Genomic DNA, 20,359 nt, shown 5'->3' on the forward strand with positions numbered 1-20,359 from the left:
GCGACACCCCTTGCCCCCAATATCCTGCCATTTGCAGAGGTAAGGCAAGGGCGGAATTCAGTGCGGCCCAGGCAGGCCTGGCTTACCTCCTGTTTTTAAACTTGGGGTTCAAATTACCTGTTGCTGATCCGGCCAGACAGATAGGGGAGGCCAGGGAGCCCCCCAGGCCAGGTTTGGGCAGAGCCCCTGAGCCAGGTCTTCCTGCTTCGCTCCCGCCACGCTTCCCCTGCGCGTGGAGGGCCAGAGGCAGGAGACACAGTGGAAGCGTCCGTGCTGCCTCTCACGGCACATGGCCTCCCGGCCACGCTGCAGAGCAAGGGAGCGCACTGCAGCAGCCCTGCCCCAGCCTGCTGACTGGCCCCGTTAACCCAGAGCCTCAGTGGATCCCAGGGAGATCTCTTGCTGAGGCCAGGATGGCCACAGGCGGCTGGTGGAAAGCACCGTGGGTGGCCTGGAATGCCTTGGGAAGGAGCATCCCTGGCCAGCGGGCAAAAGCTCAGCAGCAGAGCCCAGGCTGGGCGCATGGTGCCCTCTAGCGAGCGGAAATTGACACCGCGTGCCCCGAATTGCCGTGCCTTGCAATGGCCCCGCCGCAACTGCTGCTCCCCGCAGCCTCCCTCCAAGACAGCCGGGTGCTCTTTCTGCTTTTAAGAGGAGGCTGCGGAGTGGGTCCCAATTTTATTTCCACAGCTTGGTGCCTGCGGATGGTATTCTGCCCATTCCCTTTGGCCACGTCTGGGAGCAGCACATGATGGATACCTCCATCGATCAGCTCCCTGAGTAGAAAGACGGGTGCTGACAGAGAGGGGAGCGGCCCGGGGGGCTGCAGAAACACACCCTCCTCTATTTATTTCATGTGTTTTGCTGTTCCCCTTTTGCTGCAGCCTTCTGCAACCTGGTGCCCTCTGGATGGGCTGGGTGATGGATGGGCGATCCCCTGTCCCGGGCAGTGGGAATTTCGTGGGGAGCTGGTGTCCCTTGAGTGACGCACACCAAGAGCATGCCGGCTGGGACAGCACTCCAGCGTTTGCCCCTCTGCCGTCCCACCATGATGTGTTTTTGTAGCTGCTGTCTTTATTCTGGTGCAAAGTGCCCTTTGCAGCCCTGCCGTGCAGTTGCATTTGCAAACTGCCCCAAGGGCCCAGCTTGAGCGGAAAAACTGATTGGAATGCTGAGAAATCGATCACCCCTTTCTCCCCGCTCCCCTCCTCCCCCTGCGCAGGAAGCTTCGCTGGCACAGTTTCCAGAACTCCCACCGGCCCAGCCTGACCTCTGCTTCCTTGGAGATTAATCGCCAGTCAGCAGCACAGCTCAACCTTCTCCAGAAGTTCTCCCTCCTTCGCCTCACAGCCATCCTTGAGAAGTACTCCGTCCCCCACAAGCAGTCCTGGGCATGGTGAGTCAACAAGGGCGGTGGAGAAAGCGCGGCGAAGCACATACGCTGTGGGTGAACTGGATGCGGTTGTGTGGCAGGATGCAAGCTCCCCCTGAGCACCCTCCTTTTCTCTGGCAGGACCATCCCAAAGTTCATGAAGAGGAGCAAGACTCCGGACTACAGGGATAAGATGGTCTTTGGGGTCCCACCGATTGTCAACGTTCAGCGGACGGGGCAGCCGCTGCCCCAGAGCATCCAGCAGGCCATGCGCTACATCCGGAGTCAGTGCCTCGACCAGGTGGGAGCCACCACGGACTCCTGCTCACTCCTGGTGTCTTGTGCCCACGCTGCACTTCTGGATCCCTGCTCGATCTTGGGCAGCGTTAAGAGCCTTTAAAAGCCAAAGATAAAAACGAGAGGGAGAATCGACTAAGCTAGGGTGTACAGATGCGATATAAATGGCCGCCTAGCCACTGCAAAGAACAGTCTCTCTCTGCAAAGACCTCCACGTGTTCTGGACTACATTGCCCAGCATTTCTGGCCATAGGCCCTGAGACTGTGGGCAACTGAAGGCCAAATATCTGTAGGGCACCAAGCAGGGGAAGGCTGCCCTGAAGCCCCTGGGTGTGCTGCCCGGCTCCTGCACCTGGTGCCCCAGCTCGGCTCTCCCTCTTCAGGATCCATGCGAGGCGCCCCCTGACCGAGAGGGATCTGTGGGGCAAAGGAGGGATCATCCTCACGCTCTCTCTCCTGCCTTGTCCCTTGCGCAGGTTGGCATTTTCCGCAAGTCGGGAGTGAAGTCTCGGATCCAGGCGCTCAGGCACATGAGTGAAACCTCGCCGGACCACGTGAACTACGAGGGGCAGTCTGCATACGATGTGGCCGACCTGCTGAAGCAGTACTTCCGCGACCTTCCAGAGCCCGTCTTCACAAGCAAGCTCACCGACACGTTCTTGCAGATTTACCAGTGTGAGTGGAGGGAGCTGCTGGGGGAAAGCGCCAGGAGGCAAAGCACTTGGGGATCCCAAGGGCTCCCGCGGCTTGGAGGACTGCCTGCGGGTGCAGCCGGGAAGGGGGCGGGCATGCGAAGGACGACCCAAGAGGCAGGAGGGGGACCCTGGCGCATAGAAAAGCTGCGCCCAGAGCATTTTGGAAAGGGGTGTTTCCTTCACTCGGGACTGCTTACCTTCTCTAGGACGTATTTTAAATTATTCATTTATTAGGTTTATATCCTTTTTCTTAAAGACCTCAGGGTAGCTTACCTCATTCTCCTGGAATGGTTTTCATGGTTGGAATGTGTTTTGAATGGACAGAGAAGATGAGCTGTGCAGAAAAAAGTTCTCAAGGAAGGCTTTTTCAAGATTGCCCTATTTTCAGTGGAACTTTAGCCCTATATTAGGGTTAAGGGTTGCACCAGGGTAGGGTTAGGGTTAGCAAAATGAGGTGTTCTGGCATGGTTTTGATGGTTGGAATGTGCTTAGCATGGGCAGAGAAGATGAACTGTGGGGAAAAAGCTGCTCAAGGAAGCTCCTCTCCCCCTTGTCTGGCAATGCTATTGAGCCGCCTCCGCCTCTCTCCTTTTGAGGCAGCTCCTTGGGGAATTTGCCCCTTTCAATTGCTGCATGTGTCACGTCTTTTGCCGTGCAACTGAGGGGGCAGAATTCTTGCTGAATGGAGCCCTCACGTTGGCTGGGAACATTGGAGGATACTCCCGGTGACATTTCCCACCTGGCACCAAGCTGTCTGTTCTACTGCTGTTGGGAACAGGGCAACACCGGAGGGATGGGGAAGGGGGCAAGCTGGAGCCTCTGCCACCCTGCAGGTGTGCAGTGCTGCAAGCTTGCCCACCCTACCGGACACCCTCCCTGGCTTGCCAGCTTGGTGGCATCATTGGAAGAAACCTTTGCAATTTCAGCAATGAAATTTCGATGTTCAACACATGCAAAGGAGGCCTGGCACAGTCCCAGAAGCCAGCACTGGGGTGGCTGAGCAGGACTGGTTTGGACCAGGCTGGGGCCATTTCTTTGCCTCTTTGCTCGATGAACAGAAGCAGAAGTCTGTGTGCCAGGCAAGCACCGTTTAGTCTGCATTCGATGTGTGGGTTGTGGAGTCCGGTGGTTTTGTGGGGTGCCATCGTTGCTGCTGTGGCGTCTCGGCCCATGCTGCTCCCTGCCGGGGACTCACTCTCCACGTCCCTCAGTTGTTCCCAGGGAGCAGCGGCTGCCGGCGGTGCAGGCAGCCACCGTGCTGATGCCGGACGAGAACAGGGAGGTGCTGCAGACACTGCTCTACTTCCTCAGCGACATCGCCTCTGCCAAGGAGAACCAGATGACCGCCGGCAACCTGGCCGTGTGCCTGGCCCCGTCCCTCTTCCACCTGAACGTCTCCAAGAAGGAGAGCACTTCCCCAAGGTAGGGGCGCCCAGCAGGGGTGGCGAGTGCAAAGCCACGGGCCTGAGCCGCACTGCCCCCCCTCCTCTCCCTCCTTCCTGCCTGCTGGCCCCTGCCCATGGCCAGGGACACTCAGGCCACCCGCGAGACGGGCACATCCCAAGGGTCTCTCTGGTTGGAAAAGGGGCCCGCACGGCCCGCGGGGTGCTCTGGACCGGCTTCTGCCACTTGCCAAGAGCAGCCCTTTTTCTGCGGGGGTAACAGCCGTGTCAGGAAGCTGCTCTTGTGATGCTGAGGCAGACTGGTCCGGAGGAGCTGGAGAGCAGTAGCTCTGCTCTTGGCCGCTGGGCATGTGGATGCAGACGCATTTGACCTCGCCAGGGGCCAGACTGCACAGTGCCGTCCCCTGCCAGAGCCTCCGGCAGCCCAGACACGTGCTGGTGGTTGGGAGCCTCCGCTGTGCCCCCCGGCTGCACCCACCCTTCCTTCCCTTGGGAAGCTGCTAGGCTGCTCCCGTCGCTCAGCGCTGCTTTGCCTGACCCCGAGGATGCCCCCTGCCCACCGCCCGCTTGAGAAAATGGTTCGAAGCTCTCGCTGCTTGTGCTGGCCCTCTTGTGCGGCTGCCCCTGATGCTCCTGGATAAAAGGAAGGGGCAATATGGTTGGGCGGTTTCTGTGAATAAGGAGAGGTTTGGTGCTGGCTCCCGCTCCAATATCCTTCTGCTGTCTGGATGCCCCTGGATAGTCTGGATGCCCTTGGGCCTCCGCGGGGCCTGGCCCCCTCAGGCGGCACGGTCGGTGGTGGCAGCGATCATGGGAGTGGCTGTCCAACCACATCTGGGCGCCCCAAGGTCCCTGCTCTCACAGCTGTCCAGGGAAGGACAGACTCCTGGCTGTGTGCCGAAGGGCCCTAACCAGGCGTGCCGGCGGCTGTGGCTAATGTGCCCACCCCTCTTTCTCCACGTGGCAGGATGATTCACAGGCGGGGCACTATGGGGAAGCCCGACCAGAAGGACCTGAATGAAAACATGGCTGCCACCCAAGGCCTTTCCCACATGATTGCAGACTGCAAGAAACTGTTTCAGGTACGAGGGCCGAGCCCTGTTGGTTTCATACGCGGCACTGCCGGAAAGGGCTCCCTCTGCGAACAAGCGGCTCGGAAGGAGCTGTGCAGCCTCAGCACGGCAGCAAGGTGCGCGGCTGTTCCAGGTGAGCAGCACCTGCCTGGGGCTCGTCTCCTGAGACCTCGTCAGCTTTGGGCGCTCCTTCTCAGAGGCATGGACCCACTTTACAGAAATAGTGATGGACGCTGCGAGGAGGCTGCCGTGTTTGCACTGCATTTCTGCCAAACTCTGCCAGGCTTCAGCTCTGGGCAAGGACAAACTTGACATGTTTCAGAAAGCTTCAGCCTGTCAGGGCCCCTTCGCCTCTGCCATGCCGAGCTGTTGTGGTTGCCCTGATTGGATCCTGCTTCCCGGCCCTCTGTTCCCTTTCCAAGATCCCACTGATGTGCCTGGAATAGAGTTGAGGTGTGCTGTGGATCTAGGCAAGACTTTCAGGGGAATTCTGCCATTGCTGCTGGGCAGGTGCTTGGCCTGCGTGTGCCCAGTGGTTAAGCGTCTCAGCTTGGCTTTTGCAGATTCCCCACGACATGATGCTGCAGCTCTGCAACTCCTACCTGGCGGCGGATGCTCGGCCACTGTCCTTCTCCGAGCTGATGAGCCAGAGCCTGCAGGGGGACGGCCGGGATCTCCAGACTGGCCTGGAAGGCAGCATCCAGGGACTGCTGAAGGAGTCCTCGGAGCGCTTCAAGGGCTGGATCAGCATGCCCGGCCCCCGGAACACAGAGCTTGCCTGCAAGAAGGTAAGGGGGCCGTCAGTTCGCTGTGGAGGCTCCGCCTGGAAGGATAGTGCAGCGGGATTCGTATCAGATAGGGTCAGCGGGTTCATGGGAATGCCACGCTGCGATTTCTTGATTCACGAGAGCAGCTTGCAACAGTGGGCAGCCCGAAGTGCCCCTTGCAGAGCAGGGCATGGCGGATGCCAAATTTCTCCTTGACTCAGGTTTGGAGGACGAGGAGGAGGAAGGTGTGGGGGTGTCTTGCTCTCCCCTGCTTCGGTCTCCCTTCTTTCCGTCTCTTCTACCCCCCCTCCCCCCGTTCCTGGGGCAGGAGCCAGACTATGGCTAGATATCAGGAAAAGAACCCTGAGGCTATTGCAGTCGGCAGTGGAACCGACTAGCGGGGGAGGCGGTGGGCTCTCCCACTCTCGCGGCATTCACAGTGCGACTGGGCAGCCGTCCGGGGGGGATGCTTCAGCTGCCAGTCCCGCACTGAGCACTGCTGCTGTTCTGTGACGCTGCGATTCGGCCTGGAATGGCCTCTCCCTGCCAGAAACGTCTCTGGAGGGAGGGCTGGGCCAAACAGGAGTTTGGGGAGGAGGGGACTGAGCTCGGAGGTGGGTGAAGCTGGCTTGCACCCGCTCTTTCCCAGAACGTGGCCTGCCGCCCCTCACCTGTGCAGGGGGTGGGGCTCCCCTCCTCCTCTTGCCAATCGAAACCGAAGGTCGGTGTGGTGGCGGAAGGCAGTGCGGGTCACCCCGAGGAGGCTGTGTCGCCGCCTGTGCGAGGCATCCGGGGAAGAGATTGCAGTGGGAGGCCCTGTGATGGCACCGCAGTGGCTGCCAGCCAGCCGTGCTCTGAGCGCCTCTGCCCTCTCGTCTGCCCAGGTGCGGGACGGGCACCCCCTGCGCCTGTGGAAGGTGTGCACCGAGGTGGAGGCTCCGCCCCACGCCGTGCTGCAGCGGGTGCTGCGGGAGCGGCCCCTGTGGGACGAGGACCTGCTGCAGGCGAGCGTCATCGAGGCCCTGGACAAGAGCACTGAGGTGTACCACTACGTGGTGGACAGCATGGGCCCCCACCCGCGGCGGGACTTCGTCGTCCTTCGGTGAGGGCCGGGAGGATTGGCGCCCCTCTCTGCAGCAGCCCCCCGCTTGCCACCCCCTCCCCATTCAGAAAACCGCGATGCGGCGATGTTTGGCACCAGCCCCGGGCTGCAGAACCCTTTTCCACAGTGCCGTGCATGCATACTTTAACCCTTGGGACTCGGCGGCACCCTCTGGGGGGAGGCAGGTCCTCCGCAGGTCCCAGGATGACTGCTGTGACCAGGAGCGCTTGGACTAGCTGGGCTGGGCAATGGTCAGGACGCTCAGGGCAGCCAGCAGGAGTCAGTGAGGAGCCCAAGCCCTGAGGGCTGCCCTTGCTTTTCCCAGCGCCCTGCCTCACGGAGAGGGAGCTCCCGCAGGCGTGGGTAAAGGGCATGGGGCTTCTCCAGGCCCTCCAGCGTGTGGCAGTGGCTGCCTGTGCTCCTCCAGAGGCGGGGACTGTGCAGGACTGGCAGCGGGGATCTGGCCCTGCCCTGCCACCTCTTGCACGGCTCTCAGTGGGGCTGTGGCCCATGCTGGCCCGCGGTGGCCTAGTGTGCTGGCCGATGTTCCACTTCGCAGCCACCTTGTTGCTCTTGCTGTGTTTGTCTGAACCCGGCAAGGCAACCGTCAGTACAATCCAAGCCACGGCAGCAGCTTGGCCAGAGAGGCCCCCAGGGCTTGCTGCTCTCCGGGGATCCAGAGAGGCTGCCCTGCTGTGTTTGGCTGAGGGCTGCGTCTGGCCTGCAGGTGTCTCAGCCGTGTGGAGTATCTAGACTTTGAACCAACGTGATGCGAAGTATAAAATGTTAAAACGAATATAGCAAGGCAGCAGCAGGAGCAGTTGAACCGGGAGTAAAAGGGCTGGTGCCGAGCGCCGCTCTGGCCCCGCTGGTGCTTCTGCCCGGTTCTTCGCGGCCCGCACACAGCGGCACTGCCGGGCGGGCATTGCCAGGGCTGCTCCTGAGAGGTCCCTTGTGCCCCGCTGCAGGACGTGGCGCACAGACCTGCCCCGGGGGGGCTGCCTCCTCGTGTCCCTGTCCCTGGACCATAAGAAGCTGCCGCTGGAAGCCGGGGTCCGGGCAGTGGTCCTGACCTCACAGTACCTGATGGAGCCCTGTGGGATGGGGCGCGCCAAGGTGACACACATCTGCCGTGCTGATCTCAGGTGAGGGGGCCCGGCCCGGCCAGCAGAGGTGGGACGGGAAGGCCTGTTCCTGCCCCTGGCATCCAGCCACTCTGCCCACCCACTCCCCATTGTGGCCCCTTCCCCATGGCAAGCCGAAGCACCTCCCTGGGACATGTCCCCTTTGGCTGGTCCCCTGAAGAGCAGGACCTTTGAGCAGGGGCCGTCCACAGCTTCCGCTGCTGAAATGCCTGGAAATCAGCAGGCGTGAACCAAAGCGCCATCCAAAAAAGCCATGCTGTAGTGGAGAACGGGAAAGCCATCACTTCCAGATGGTCTTGGACGAGCATGGCCAGAGACGATGGGAGTTTATGAACATCCAGAGGGCCGCAGGTTCCCCCCAGAGCCTGGTCCGGTGCCTGAATGAAGCGGGGAAATTATTTGGCATGCACAGGCTTACTTTCCATATTTCCTTCTGGATTCTCCTGATCAGCGGAGGGCCGGATTGCTGACCACGCCGTAGCCCTTTCCCGGGCTTTCAAAGCCTCCTGGGGACCGACATTCCACTGGGCCTGGGGTGCGGGGTGGCTTGGAGAGGCGGCCTTAGCTGATCGCCTGTTTCTCTGTGCTCGCAGGGGGCGCTCCCCAGACTGGTACAACAAGGTCTTTGGCCATCTCTGTGGCATGGAGCTGGCCAGGATCCGAGATTCTTTCCCGGTGCTCCGCACGGGTGGTCCAGAGACAAAGGTCTGAAGTGTTCGGAGCGAGGAGCTGGAACTGAGCAGGGGGACGTTTGCTCCTCAGAGGAGGCCTGTCAGACAGCCGTGCCTGGTCCCCACCGCAAAGGAGCATCTGCTGCCGTTCTTCTTCCGTCCAGGGAATGCCGCGAGCTGGGCCTCTGTGATGGGCGCGGAGAGTCCCGTGCGTAATGGCGTCTCCTGGCTCAGCAAGGCATCCTGCTGCCTGGACGTCCCCCGGAATCCTTCTCAAAGCCCTGGAGGGTTCCCCTCCCCATCATGGTGGCTGTATATGACCTGCAGCATGGGAAGTGGCATTCCTCTTCGGAAGATGCTTGTGTGCTCACGTTCATGTCCTCCTTGTGGCTTCCCATAGGCATCAGGGCAGCGTCTGTGAGAAGACGATACTCCGCTTGATAGGCCTGGGGTCCAGTCCGGCAGGGCTGCTGCGATAGTCCAGTGGGCTTCACCCGTTCCAGGGAAGAGGGGCGCTGGAGCCCCAGAGGACCAGCGGCAGTGCAGGGTGAGGCGAGCGACAGCTGCCCCCAACACAGGAGCTTGCTCAGCGGCTTGCACTCCGGGCGTGGGCCCTGCCTGCCTCTCCAGCGGAGGGCCATCGCCTCAGGGTGAACAGCGAATGGGATCCGTGTTCTGCCTCGGCGTCAGAGTGTGTCTTTGTGTAAGCATCATCCTTGGGGCTCACCTGTATGATGTGGCTACTGGGCGCAACTGCAGGAGTGGCAGAAATGAGCCATGGAGGGAAGCCTGAGCCAGCAAGTTGTCGCCATGTTTAGGAGGCAGGGCAGCGTTGTGTTGAACAGAGGAGATGAGTGGGTGCTCGAGCGTGTGGCGAAGGTTTTGCAGCATGTGTGTGGCTTGCTTACTTGTGCTGTATCATGTAGAAATGTGCGCGCGCGCGCGCGTGTGTGTTTGTGTGCATTTGTGAGCGACAGATGGGGAGAGACCATGTTTGGTCACGAGAGCCAGAACTATGTCGGCTGCTGCTATTTGTGGCTGTCAACTGCTATCTGCTGAGTGGCACGAAGCAGGTGATCGGGTTCAAGGGCTTCCGGACCTGAGCCGTCCTCTTCAGCTGAGACAGATAGGTGGTCTTGTTTAGAGCAGTCTGGTGGGACCTTTCCAGATGGATGAGAAGTTTGCATTCGCATTAAGGAACCAGAGAGGAAACCTTGGGAAGCCTTGCCTCCCTCTCCATTGTGCCTGAACCTCAGGTTCTGCCAAGGGCAACAGAACCAGAATCGTGGGGTGTTAACTGTAGCTGTGTCTAACTGGGCAAAAAGCACCGAATTTCAGACACCAGCTCATGGACCTCTGTCCCCTGGTCTTGAATTTGCAGGGTTCTCCACCATTGCGTGGGGTCCCTTCCACGTAACATGATAAAACTGGAGCATAACGTATTTAGCCAGGTGGTGCGGTAAGCAGCTGGCCGCAGCCTGGAGCAACATGCCTTCCTAGGGCATCAGCCAACATAAAGTTCCCCCTTCTCGTTCTGGAAGGGAGGAGGAAGAAAAGGTATTGCTAGATGTCCCAAATTTTCCATTGTGACGACAATATGCCCATCTTTCTAAATGTATAGCTTGACCTTGGCTGACACTGGCCTGGAAGTAGCCCAACTTTTTTCTTATCCTGGGGCCCAACTGATCAGACAGCCTTCCAACTGGAAAGCAAGAAAACCAAATCTGTTAGAAATCTAACTGTATCAGTTGCACGGGTGATAAATCAGTTGTTCTGGACAACTTCTTTTAAGAAAACAAGCTACGGTCTGTTTGTGGCGCTTTTTTGTATTACTAATGTCTTGACGAGGACTATGATTTTCTAATCAGTATAAATATTGTTTTTTCATATCTATCTATAAATATTGTACAGTTGGAATGTTAATTTAATATATAACTTGAGTGTGAGAGCTTTTGGGCAGAAGATGTTCACCAAAGTGAGAGAGAGAGAGAGAGAGAGATTTTATATTTAAGAGGTTTTTGTACCTTACTCCAGAGTGCCAAAAGGAAAGAGAAGTTTCCTTCTTCTCTGTTTGTATAATAAATAAAGTACTAACATGATTGTTGGCCTAGTGTACTTCTCCACAGTTGTGCCTGGATTTGGCTGCCTTTCACTTTCCCTGCAAGAGATTCAGACTTCATTATTACATCTTGTGTTCCAGACACAAGCATTTCTTTGACAAGCTTATAGTGTCTTTTGCTTTTTATAGTGTTTTTGCTTAGAAGATGTGAATACCTTCATCAACAACTTGAAAACTAAAACGTTCATCTTCTTTGCACTGCCTACTAGAATCCAGTCTTAAATTCTGATCTGACTGTACTCAAGTCTCGGTTTTTTTGCTGAAATCAAGGAAGCCTCCTGGAATCCTGGAATGCAAAGAGGGGTGTGCGAGAGCAGGGACATTACCCCTTCGCTTATAGCCAGTGCTTATAGTCACCATGGAAGTGGAGAAAGGGGCGGCTGCCCCTTGGCTGGGCACATGCACGGACCCTGAGTGCCCTGCCACTGCATGTCAGACGCTGCTGCTCTGCACCGAGAGCAAGACGACGCCTTTCCCGGGTGTCCCTGGAAGAGCTGCCCTGCCCTGAAGGCACTGCCTGAGCTTCTGCTGGAAGGAGGTCGTGGTGATGGTGTAGAGGATGGGGTTCAGCGTGCTGTTGATGGGCAGGATGAAGATCACCACCCAGGACGTCACGTGGCCTGTTTGGGGGGAGGAGGAGGCTGCGGTCACTCGGTGGCACGGGGTCTCGGCTGCTCTGGCAGTTCAGTATGAGCTTGCTGTGCCTATAATACGCAGTTGTTGCGTTTTGCTGTACAAAGACATGCACATCGCCTGACAAAATATTCAGAGCAATCCCAGAAAGGGAGAAACATGGGCTAACACATCGCCAGATTATGACAGTGCAGGAATCCAGCCCAGTGTTCTGTCTCAGGCAGGCTGAACTCCAGTGGTGGTGGAATGGAGCAAAGCGGGCTGGCCCAAAGTTTTCGGGTTCCTGCTAACTATTCTGCATGCAGGGAGCAAATAACCCTGGAAGGGCCACCAGCAGCTAAGCCCCTTCTAGAAAACAAAGCCCCTTTTTCATGTCAGCGTCAGTAAGCCAGGAGACCTACCCGGAATGTCCACCTTGAGCAACGAGAGGAGCTTCAGGAGGAAGAGGGGGACCCAACAGAGGGCATTGGTGAAGACAATGAAGAAGAATCTTTTGGCAACGGCCACCTCCATGGAGAGCACGCTGCACTCGGCTGTCCGGGCCGCCGTGGTGTGGATGGAGTGGAGCATACTAGCGTAGGCAAACACTATGGCAATGAAGGCAAGGAGGTTCAGGCCTGCCAGTGAGAAGGGGAAGAGAGAAGCCAGCGATTGATGTGTGCACAGGAGGAGATGGGTGCTTTTCACAGGGGGAGCTTGCGAAAAGCATTGCACGCCGAAAAGGCAGAAGCGTGTTTTAAAAGCAAGCACGTTTTACTGCCATTTAGATTGTTTGTGAGGAATCCCTGCAGTCACGTTTCTGCTTGTTTGTAGTTGCTTTTTTCTGTGGGTTTTTTCCAGCATGTACACATCATTTAATGAATTGACACTATGGCCTGGTTCACACTAATGACAACCCAGAGTATAGGTCGAAATTGAATCATGGGTTGTCAAACTGTGGGTTGTTATGTGTGAACCTTGTTAGCTATGGGTTGTTAATCACAAACAACCCAGGAAAAGAACCCATGGTTTGATGTTGGGTTGTGAACCCTGCGGGTCCCTCTAGTGCACCAGGAGTGCTATTTTGGCCATGTACGCCCTGACACCAAGTCTGGGAAGTGAGGAGCTGAGGGAACGAGGAGCCCGGGAGGATGCAGGCCTCCCCACATGGCCTTCTCTTGGGCCACACCCAAGTCCCATACCTGTTCAGCCTCAATCATGGGAAGGGGGAGGCTGGAAGCCCAGGACTTGCCTTGTGCTCCCCACGCTGAGCATCACGCCTTGCTTCCCTTGCCATAATGTAGATGCCACGGCTTGCGCAAGGAGTGCAACATGCAAGTTCTGGGGAGTCCTTACCCAAGAATATCCCTGTGGAGTAGCCCTGGGCACTCTGACTCTCGGTCTCATCAGACTGGAGCGGGAAGCACACTCCGTTCCTGCCGTAATACTTCCCGAAGGATCCCTCGCACGAGAAAGGCACCATCGTCAGCGAGAAGCCCAGGAGCCAGATGAAAGTCAGCGCCAGCAGCGTCTGCCGCTTGCTCGCCCCAAAGTGGCTGAACGGGAAGACGATGCACAGGCACTTCTCCAGGGTCATGTAGGTCAGCAGGAGGACAGAGACCTCGGAAGAGAGCATGGCCAGGCTGCCCACCATCTGGCAGGCCATGCTAGCCTTCCAGGCTTGGGCGTGCTTGTTGTATTCTCCCGCGAACTGGAGGTCAAACGCGCCAAGGCAGAAAAGATAGACGCCCATCAGGCAGTCCGCACCTGGGCAGAGACAGAGAAGTGGATGATCGGTTTTTAAAAGCTCTTCCATGCAGCCTTTCTTCTATCCAGCCTCCAGCCAGAGCAGCTGAGAATCCTAGCCAAGGAATGTTGTTAACATCACAGATTAACGGCAAATAGTTAAAAATCCACACTCATGATAAAACCAGCAGCTCACAATCAAAACATAGGGGAAAGTATTTCAATTTCTTCTGATCATGAGCAATACTGAAAATTTGCACACACACACACCCAAATAACACTAGGCAGGGGCCAGAATTGCCTTGTCACTTTTGAATTTGGTTTTTGCAAATGTTGGAAATTGTCTCCTGATTTTGCAGATGTCTGGCGCTTTGGGCGAATGTGCCCACCTTGCTTTGGTGCAGCTCCTGCCCTGTGGCTTCACAGTCCTCAACCTTGTGTGCCCCTGAACTTCTTCATGTTCTTTGCTGCAGCAATCCAGGCCATCTTCCTGCTGCCGACATGAGGCCAGATCAGGCGTGGTGCCAGCCGGATGGCTCGTGAAGGGCTCAAGAGCACAAGGGCCTAGAGCAGCCTCCAAACACCGAGGGAAGCACTGTGAAGGCAGGGGGGGGCGGGGGGGGGGGTGTCTGCACAACCTACACAAGTGCTCGGTGCATCTCTAGGTGATGAAACGGCTTGCGTGGATCAGGGAGGTGACAAATAGCTGCTCCTTCTGCTCTCCGCTTTCTCCCACTGACTCAATGTTGTTGCAAAAGGAGAAACCTGCTTTCTGATGGGTGGACCCAGATTCCTCCAGGAGGGAAGCAGCATCCAGTGCATCTCAGCATCCCCAGCATCTCAGCAGGGAAGGAGGAGGCTGAAATGCTCCGAAGCGCCTTAGGGGCCTCCCTCACAACAATGACCTTGAGATAACAGCCCACCTCATCTGCACCTTCTGCGAACGTTCAGCTCAAGTCACTACCCCATTTGCCGCGGCCCAGGAAGTGCCATTCCTGTCCTTCTGGCCACTGGCATCGGCATCGAGCGATCTTGCCGCATGGCACCCCATCCCAAGCCAATGCCCTCTGTCCTCTCTGCTCCCCGGTTCCCTTCCGAGCAACATCCCTGTCCCAAGCTCCCTGGCTCCTCAGGGTCCAGGCTGCCCTGGCTCCTGCTCTCGGAGGAAGCCCAGCCCAGACCCTGAATGCGCAAGTGCCCACTTTCTGCCCCCCAAGCCATGCTGCCCTGGGCTCCCAGTGCAGCCCGCGGGTGTGCCTTTGGGTTGCACGCTCCAGGGGCAGCCAGCCAGGCCGGATCACCGCTGGGGGTCGCCCAGCCCTAGGGGTACTTCTCGGACCCAGTGAGCAAGGCCCGAGGCCCCCGCCTCCCCTCAGCTCCCCAGCTTACAGCAGAGGGACTTGATGGCCATCGTGTGCGTGCTGCTCTCAGGGACAACAAAGGACCTTGTGAAGATGACAAAGAGATTCCCGAAGCAAGTGACGAAGGCCACGACCCACACAAAGACCCGCAGGATGACGCTGGCCAGGAGGTTCTCGAAGGAGGAAATCCCATCCGTGTTGGGCTTGCAGCTGCGGACGTGAGGTGCGAAGCTGCAGTACTGGAACTTCTTGAAGTAACTGCCATGGACGAAAATGGCACCTTTCTTAGATATGGAGGATTGGAGAGCGAGAGAGCGAGAGAGAGAGAGAGAGAGCGAGCACATGCCATCCAGTAGAAGGCTTGCAACTAGGCATAATGAATATGGAATAGCTTCCTCTATTTTTTGTCGCCTCCGTTGGCCATCTGAGGATGCAGCACATTGCCTCTGTCTGGAGGACTCTCCATGTGCAGGTTTGTGGATCCTCTTCCATGTGGAATAAGTTCCTAAGGTTTGCTTTATTTTCTTAGAGTAGCTTTCTGTTGCCCCTTATGACCTACTTACTTTTTTTTTTTTTTTTTACAATGTCCAAATCCCCAGCATGATTGCTGACTTTTCTGGCTAAATCTACAGCAATGCCTGAGAGGGGTTCTTTCCGTTTTCTATACACAGATGGCCGTTTCCAGAGGCCATGACATATGCACAAGCATAGTCCGTGACATTTCCTATGAAGGAGCATTTCCCAAGTCTGTCGTCCATTTCCCAAGGTATTTATTTCCCAGGTGCTTTTCCCTTTCCCAAGACCGGCAGATCTGGGGTGGGTGAGTGGGATGGTGTTCTGGGCCCAATGAGCCAAACACACTGGCAGGCCTTCCTCAGTTACTTACATGTGTGACAGATTAGTCAGTCTCTCAAACATGCGGTTGTGGATGTTTGGTATCTCCAGACCTTCCAAGCTCCTGAAAAAGAAATGGCCATGGGATGGGGAACAAGTCAGCTGGCCCTCCCTGTCCTGAGCAAGAGAACCATGGCTCCATCCAACCCCCGAGGCTCAGAGGCTCATGTGCACCCAAGGCAGGAGAGAGGTGTGGTGGCAATAGCCACTTTTTGCCACCATGATGACGTGCTGGGCAGGGGAGGAAAGGAGACTGGGCCACCAAGAGGAGAGGGTGTGCGTCACCCTCCTTCTGGTCCTTGGCCCACCCCTTTCTTCCTCTCCAAGGCCCAGTGGCTCTTGCAGAGAGGTAGCCAACCCAGCTCTTCCTGTGCTGCCTGCAAGGAAGCTGGGCGGGGGCTCGGCCTCCACAGTTTCAGCTCTGGGGATGTAGGAATACTTCTGTGGCCACCCAGACAGTATCTGGAGGCTGGAGAGTTGCTCCTCAGGGAAGCCTCCGTGGTGGTGGATCAGGATTCCTGCTGTGCGGCACTTACAGAGAACGCAGATGGGGTACATTGTCGAATTCATCTGGATAGACCTGGCGCAGAGGGTTATTTGAAATAATTCTGCAAGAAAAAAGGGACGGTATGGAGGGATGGTCTTTGGAAAGAAAGAAGAGCCATTCATGCTGTAATTCTTCCAGGGCTCTATAAGAGGAGTAATTTATTAGGATGCAAACAGTATGTCATATACATTTTGGAAGTCAGTTCTGGTAATTTTGAAAGCTCTCCAGCTTTATTTGTTCATATCCATGGAACGCCTTCCTTAAATGAATTGCATGGCAATAGAGTTAAATAATTTAGTGCATCCATAAACTTGGATGGTAATGTTATGAAAAGGAGTGTGCACATTTACATTTTTATAGCAACCTCGATTCACGACGGAGAAGAATTCCCCGCAGCATTTGCTTTGGCTCTAATGCTTGTGAAGGGACAGGCGATCCCTTCTGCGAAGCTCAGGCCAGGATGTCACACTTACAGCTGCTGGAGTTCATGCAGGCCACTGAAGCACGATGGCGGGAGCTCCTTTAGTCTGTTGGAGGACAGGTCACTGCCAGAAGAGAAGAAAGGGCTTGAGCAAGTGGGCTTGTGTGGGCCCGTCTTTGCCACAGCCATGCCTGCTCTTGCTGGTATACTCAGACCTTCGTGACTGGGGATCCAGCCTGGAAATGCTGTCTTGGGACCCTGCTGAGAAGCTTCCTAAAGGCACGGTCCTAAGAACAGCCCTGCTGGATCAGACCCGTAGCTCAGGCAATCCACCCTCGCCCTTCTCACAGTGGTCAGCCAGCTGTCCACAGGGCACCCAAAGTGGGAAGTGGGCACCACCATGCCCTCCCACTCGTGCTTCTGAGCGACCGGCACCCAGAGACACGGGGTCACGTCACTGGTGGCTTTTTCCTCCAGAAGCGTTAAGGCCATCTGTGTTGGAGGCCATCACCACATTCATGATGGCCAGTTCCATAGCGTATTTGTTCTTCATCTCTTCTGGGGCTTGTATTTATCCTGGAAAGTATTTGTTTATCTATTTATTTCAAGCTTTATTAGGCTAGCGCAATAGCCACATGGCCATCTGGATGGTTTGCAGCATATGTGAATCATTCCAGACAAAGCCACAGGAGACCAAGTGGCCCGGCAGAAGTATGACAGGAATGACTTGCTGCCAGTGGAGCTGAGAAGAGAAACGCTTGTAGAGACGAAGCAACCAAGACGCACGTTGAAGATTTTGGTGGCCCTTGAAAGGCGATTGGGAGACAAAGGGCCTTCCTGGTTCATGGGGCAGGTTAAATGATGGGACTGGGGTGGAAGGTGAGGTGGTGCCGTTTGTATCTTTTGCTTCCAGCATCAAAATGGTCTGGACAGTGATGGGGAAGGCTTTCGGTCGATGCACTTACAGTTCCACCAGCCTGTTCAGGTTGGAGAAAGTCCCTTCCTGGATCCATTCAATCTTATTCTTGTTCAGAACACTGGAGAATTGCGGGGAGAAAGGGTGACTTTCTGTTCTTCATGCATTGCCCATTCATTTCACCACCCACCCATGTGCCTTTCCACCAACAAGAAGCCTGAACCAACGTGCAAAGCAATTGATACCATGGAACAATATGAAGCACCGTCTCACAACAGGATTCAGGTACCAGTAAGAAAGGCCAGGCATGATGGGCCCATTCTTACTGCTCATCACAAATTCAGCAGGAATGCCACCTGTCAGAGCTTTCTGGGGGAGGCCAAATGTCACACCATCATTCAACATGAATGAACATCCCCCCCATTCACAAAAACAAGTGACTCGATCAAAAATGTTTTGGAAGAATGAATACATTGGAGGAACATGCCGAGAATCCTTGAGGGGATGGTGGATTCCGGAGGTCACATGCTGCAGCTGCTGGGGAGCAGCTCCCGCCTTGGGCAAAGCTTCCTCTCCCATGGACTGGCCTCCTCAGTGGGGCAGTTCTGAACTTCAGGACAGCACTCATAGCCTCAGCCCCACGGGCAGCCCAGAAGTGGAGGCAGCTGGATCATTCACATGGAGAGATCCCAGTACCGCACAACCGCATGGACACACAAAGTGGCGGCCGGCCGTGCCGTGGGTTGCAAGCAGGCCTTTGGCAGAAGGTGCCTGGTCCACATCCCTGTTTGGTCGTGATATTCCAGGGTGATAGTGGGCAGTCAGCCCGAGCCCCTTCTGAGCCCTTTCTGTGAGGTCCTCACAGGATGCAAATGCAAGCAACATGAAAGCACCACGTTGTGCATTTCATGCATGCTGGCTGCCAATTGTGAGCCCTTCATGTGATCGTGATAATGCTCGCCTTTCACGTGAAGCCCTGGCCCATTCGCCCCCGCACTTCTCTCTCGCTGTGTCACTGCCTGTCTTGCCAGTTTGAGGTCTAACCTTTAGCAGTGAAGAAGGAAGGGGGAAGTGAGGCCAAGAGGAAGGGGGAATCTCTCCCCAGCCCACGCCGCGCCTGCTTCATCTCTCCCATAAAGCTGTCACTTGTGCAATGTCAAGGCCGGGCCATGTTTACACTTCCCATCTTGTCTGTTTAGGGTTCCATGACACTGTTGACACAGAGCTCTCTCTGGAATTCTATTCCAGTCCAAGCCAAAGAGGTTTGCCTGCCTGCCTGCCTGCCTGCCTTGAAGGGTGCATCGCACTGGCGGGAAGGTAAATGAGTCTCATTGGCAAGGCGACTGTTCAGAATAAGGGTGGAGTCTGCTTTCTGCTTTTCCCTGCTGAATTCCTGTGGGTGGACACTTCAAGGCAGCACCCCCTCTGGAGAAAATGCTTTCCGAGAGAGCTGCTGCGGTCTCTGGGCACACACCCTCCTGGTGTCTCTTCTCTCCTTCTGAGGCATGGCGAAAACCAGGGCACAGGGACCTTGGCATGCTGGGGCAGGTAAGCCCACTGCATCATCGGCAAGATGGCTCTCTCGTATCCTGTCTCCCCTGAAATTTAGCAATATCTGCCTCCTGCAGCAGATGAGCTTCAGTCCAGTCTTTTAAACGTGTGTGAATGAGGCTGCCAGGAGATGCAGTAAGAAAGTTGCACTCACAGAACTGTGATGCGGTTGCATCCCTGGAAGTCCGAACGCCGCAGAGTTTGGAACTGGTTTGCTTCTAGATCCCTGCATGGAATAGGAAATGCCAACAGGGAGAGTTAAACAAAAGCTCCAGAGTTGCCGCACCACCTAAGGACGGCTGCAGCCACCTTTCCCCACCCACCAGCTGGTGGCCTGAGCAGCTTTCACCACGTTGGCAGCCAAAATCAGGCCCGAGAGACAGAGCTTGGGCAGCGGCTGAAACCTGCTTGGGTCCCACCTCCCCAAGTCCCAGTGCAAAACCGGGGAGGACTTACAGCCAGTTCAGTTGTGGCATCTCCGTGCAAACGGGCTCATTAGGCATGCCTCGCAGGGCATTGTTGTGAAGGTCCCTAGGATGGAAGCACAAAGGAAGGCCATCAGCGGCTTGCTGTGTTATCCCACTGTTCTCTTTTCCACACAGAAAGGGCTTTGTGGCATCCAGTACACCCACATTGTCAGTTTTTGCTAAATTAAACATAATGTGAATGCAACTCAAAAAGGACACTCCAGTCCATTGTTCTGTTGTTCCACGAGAGCTCAGAAGTCCTCACCAGCACACCAGCGAGGAAGGCACTGACAACTCAAGATGCTTAAACCATGCCATCCGTTTCTCTTGAGGGGGAAGTTCCCAAAGTTCCTGCTGAACGGCACTTGTGTCCTTGAGGCCAGTGACACGTGAAGGGCCTAGAAGATGACACCCTTTCTGGCTTTTTTGATGATCCAATTAGGGAGGAGGTTGGGCTGATTATGGAGAGCTTTTTGGTCCAGGAGTGGAATGCATCTGCTGGCAGATGTCAGTCATCACGTGGCCATTTTTACCATGTCATCTTTGAAAATTAGAAAGCACATTTTATTGACTAGTGCACAGCTTTGCCCAAATCTCATTTGAGTCTGCGCTTTGCTTACTTATCAGGGGTATAATGGTTTTAGGTATTCAGTATTTATGGCTTTGTTGTATTTTGTGTGCACTGTAGATCTTATTATGACCTGAGGGTTACAACAATAAATTCTGCTAATCTATGCCTTGCAGGGATGGGGTAGGTCATGCTTTCCAAATAACCAGTTGACATCTCCTGGAATTTAAGTTCGGCGAAGATGTTTCTCAGCTGTGGAAATGGGGCTATTCTGTGAATTAAGGCTTCCCTTTTTAGGCTGGTAAATCATTGAGAAGAAGGATGATTATTAATCACCTTCATAAGTACATGGCAGTGGGTAACCTGCTTACCGGTATTCAGACTGAAGGTCACATACCGCTGGGTGCTGTTCCTAGATTGATATTACCATTTTTCAGCTCTGACAAATTGGTGCCGGATGCTCAGCACTTACTTGCTTGTACCAACACTTATCCGAGACTCTAGAATCAATCATTCCATTTAGTCTGCACCAGCCCAGAATCACCTCTGATTAACTCTGGTTCAGTACAGAACAGGCCCGGCTCAGCTCTCAGGAGGGCTTTCCCCGGAGCCAGCAATCACGCAAGAACGGC

The 20,359-nt window shown here is 55.7% G+C and overlaps 2 protein-coding genes across 2 annotated transcripts in view; one reads left to right on the forward strand and one right to left on the reverse strand.

Annotated features, from left to right (window-relative positions):
* The window catches only part of STARD8 (StAR related lipid transfer domain containing 8), a 53,127-nt gene extending 42,503 nt beyond the window's left edge, over positions 1–10,624 (forward strand). The window contains 9 exon segments of the mRNA XM_044437777.1: positions 1,223–1,396; positions 1,514–1,673; positions 2,146–2,344; positions 3,576–3,786; positions 4,735–4,849; positions 5,404–5,628; positions 6,492–6,709; positions 7,678–7,854; positions 8,448–10,624. Of these exon segments, the coding sequence (XP_044293712.1) occupies positions 1,223–1,396; positions 1,514–1,673; positions 2,146–2,344; positions 3,576–3,786; positions 4,735–4,849; positions 5,404–5,628; positions 6,492–6,709; positions 7,678–7,854; positions 8,448–8,565 (1,597 nt within the window). The 3' untranslated portion in view covers positions 8,566–10,624.
* A 151-nt stretch (positions 10,625–10,775) lies between these two features.
* LOC123027228 (relaxin receptor 1-like) lies at positions 10,776–20,105 on the reverse strand. The gene is made up of 10 exons (XM_044437778.1): positions 19,149–20,105; positions 18,847–18,918; positions 17,191–17,262; positions 16,278–16,349; positions 15,794–15,865; positions 15,250–15,321; positions 14,392–14,621; positions 12,613–13,023; positions 11,679–11,894; positions 10,776–11,264 (listed from the first exon to the last, which is right to left on the reverse strand). The coding sequence occupies exons 1-10, from the start codon at positions 19,349–19,351 to the stop codon at positions 11,077–11,079; spliced, it is 1,608 nt and encodes a 535-aa protein (XP_044293713.1). The 5' UTR covers positions 19,352–20,105; the 3' UTR covers positions 10,776–11,076.
* Positions 20,106–20,359: the final 254 nt, after the last annotated feature.

This window comes from Varanus komodoensis, unplaced genomic scaffold (genome assembly GCF_004798865.1).
Source record: "Varanus komodoensis strain SLA01 unplaced genomic scaffold, ASM479886v1 scaffold31, whole genome shotgun sequence".
NCBI classification, from domain to species: Eukaryota; Metazoa; Chordata; class Lepidosauria; order Squamata; family Varanidae; genus Varanus; species Varanus komodoensis.

Bases quoted from the DNA above. Each gene is read 5' to 3' on its own strand.
- LOC123027228 (XM_044437778.1), bottom strand. From the start codon at position 19,351: ATGTTTAATTTAGCAAAAACTGACAATGTGGGTGTACTGGATGCCACA. The intron at 15,322-15,793 runs GTAAGTGCCGCA...TTTCTTTTTCAG, and splicing joins GTACCCCATCTGCGTTCTCT to GAGCTTGGAAGGTCTGGAGA. The intron at 14,622-15,249 runs GTAAGTAACTGA...CGTCCATGGCAG, and splicing joins CTGACTAATCTGTCACACAT to TTACTTCAAGAAGTTCCAGT.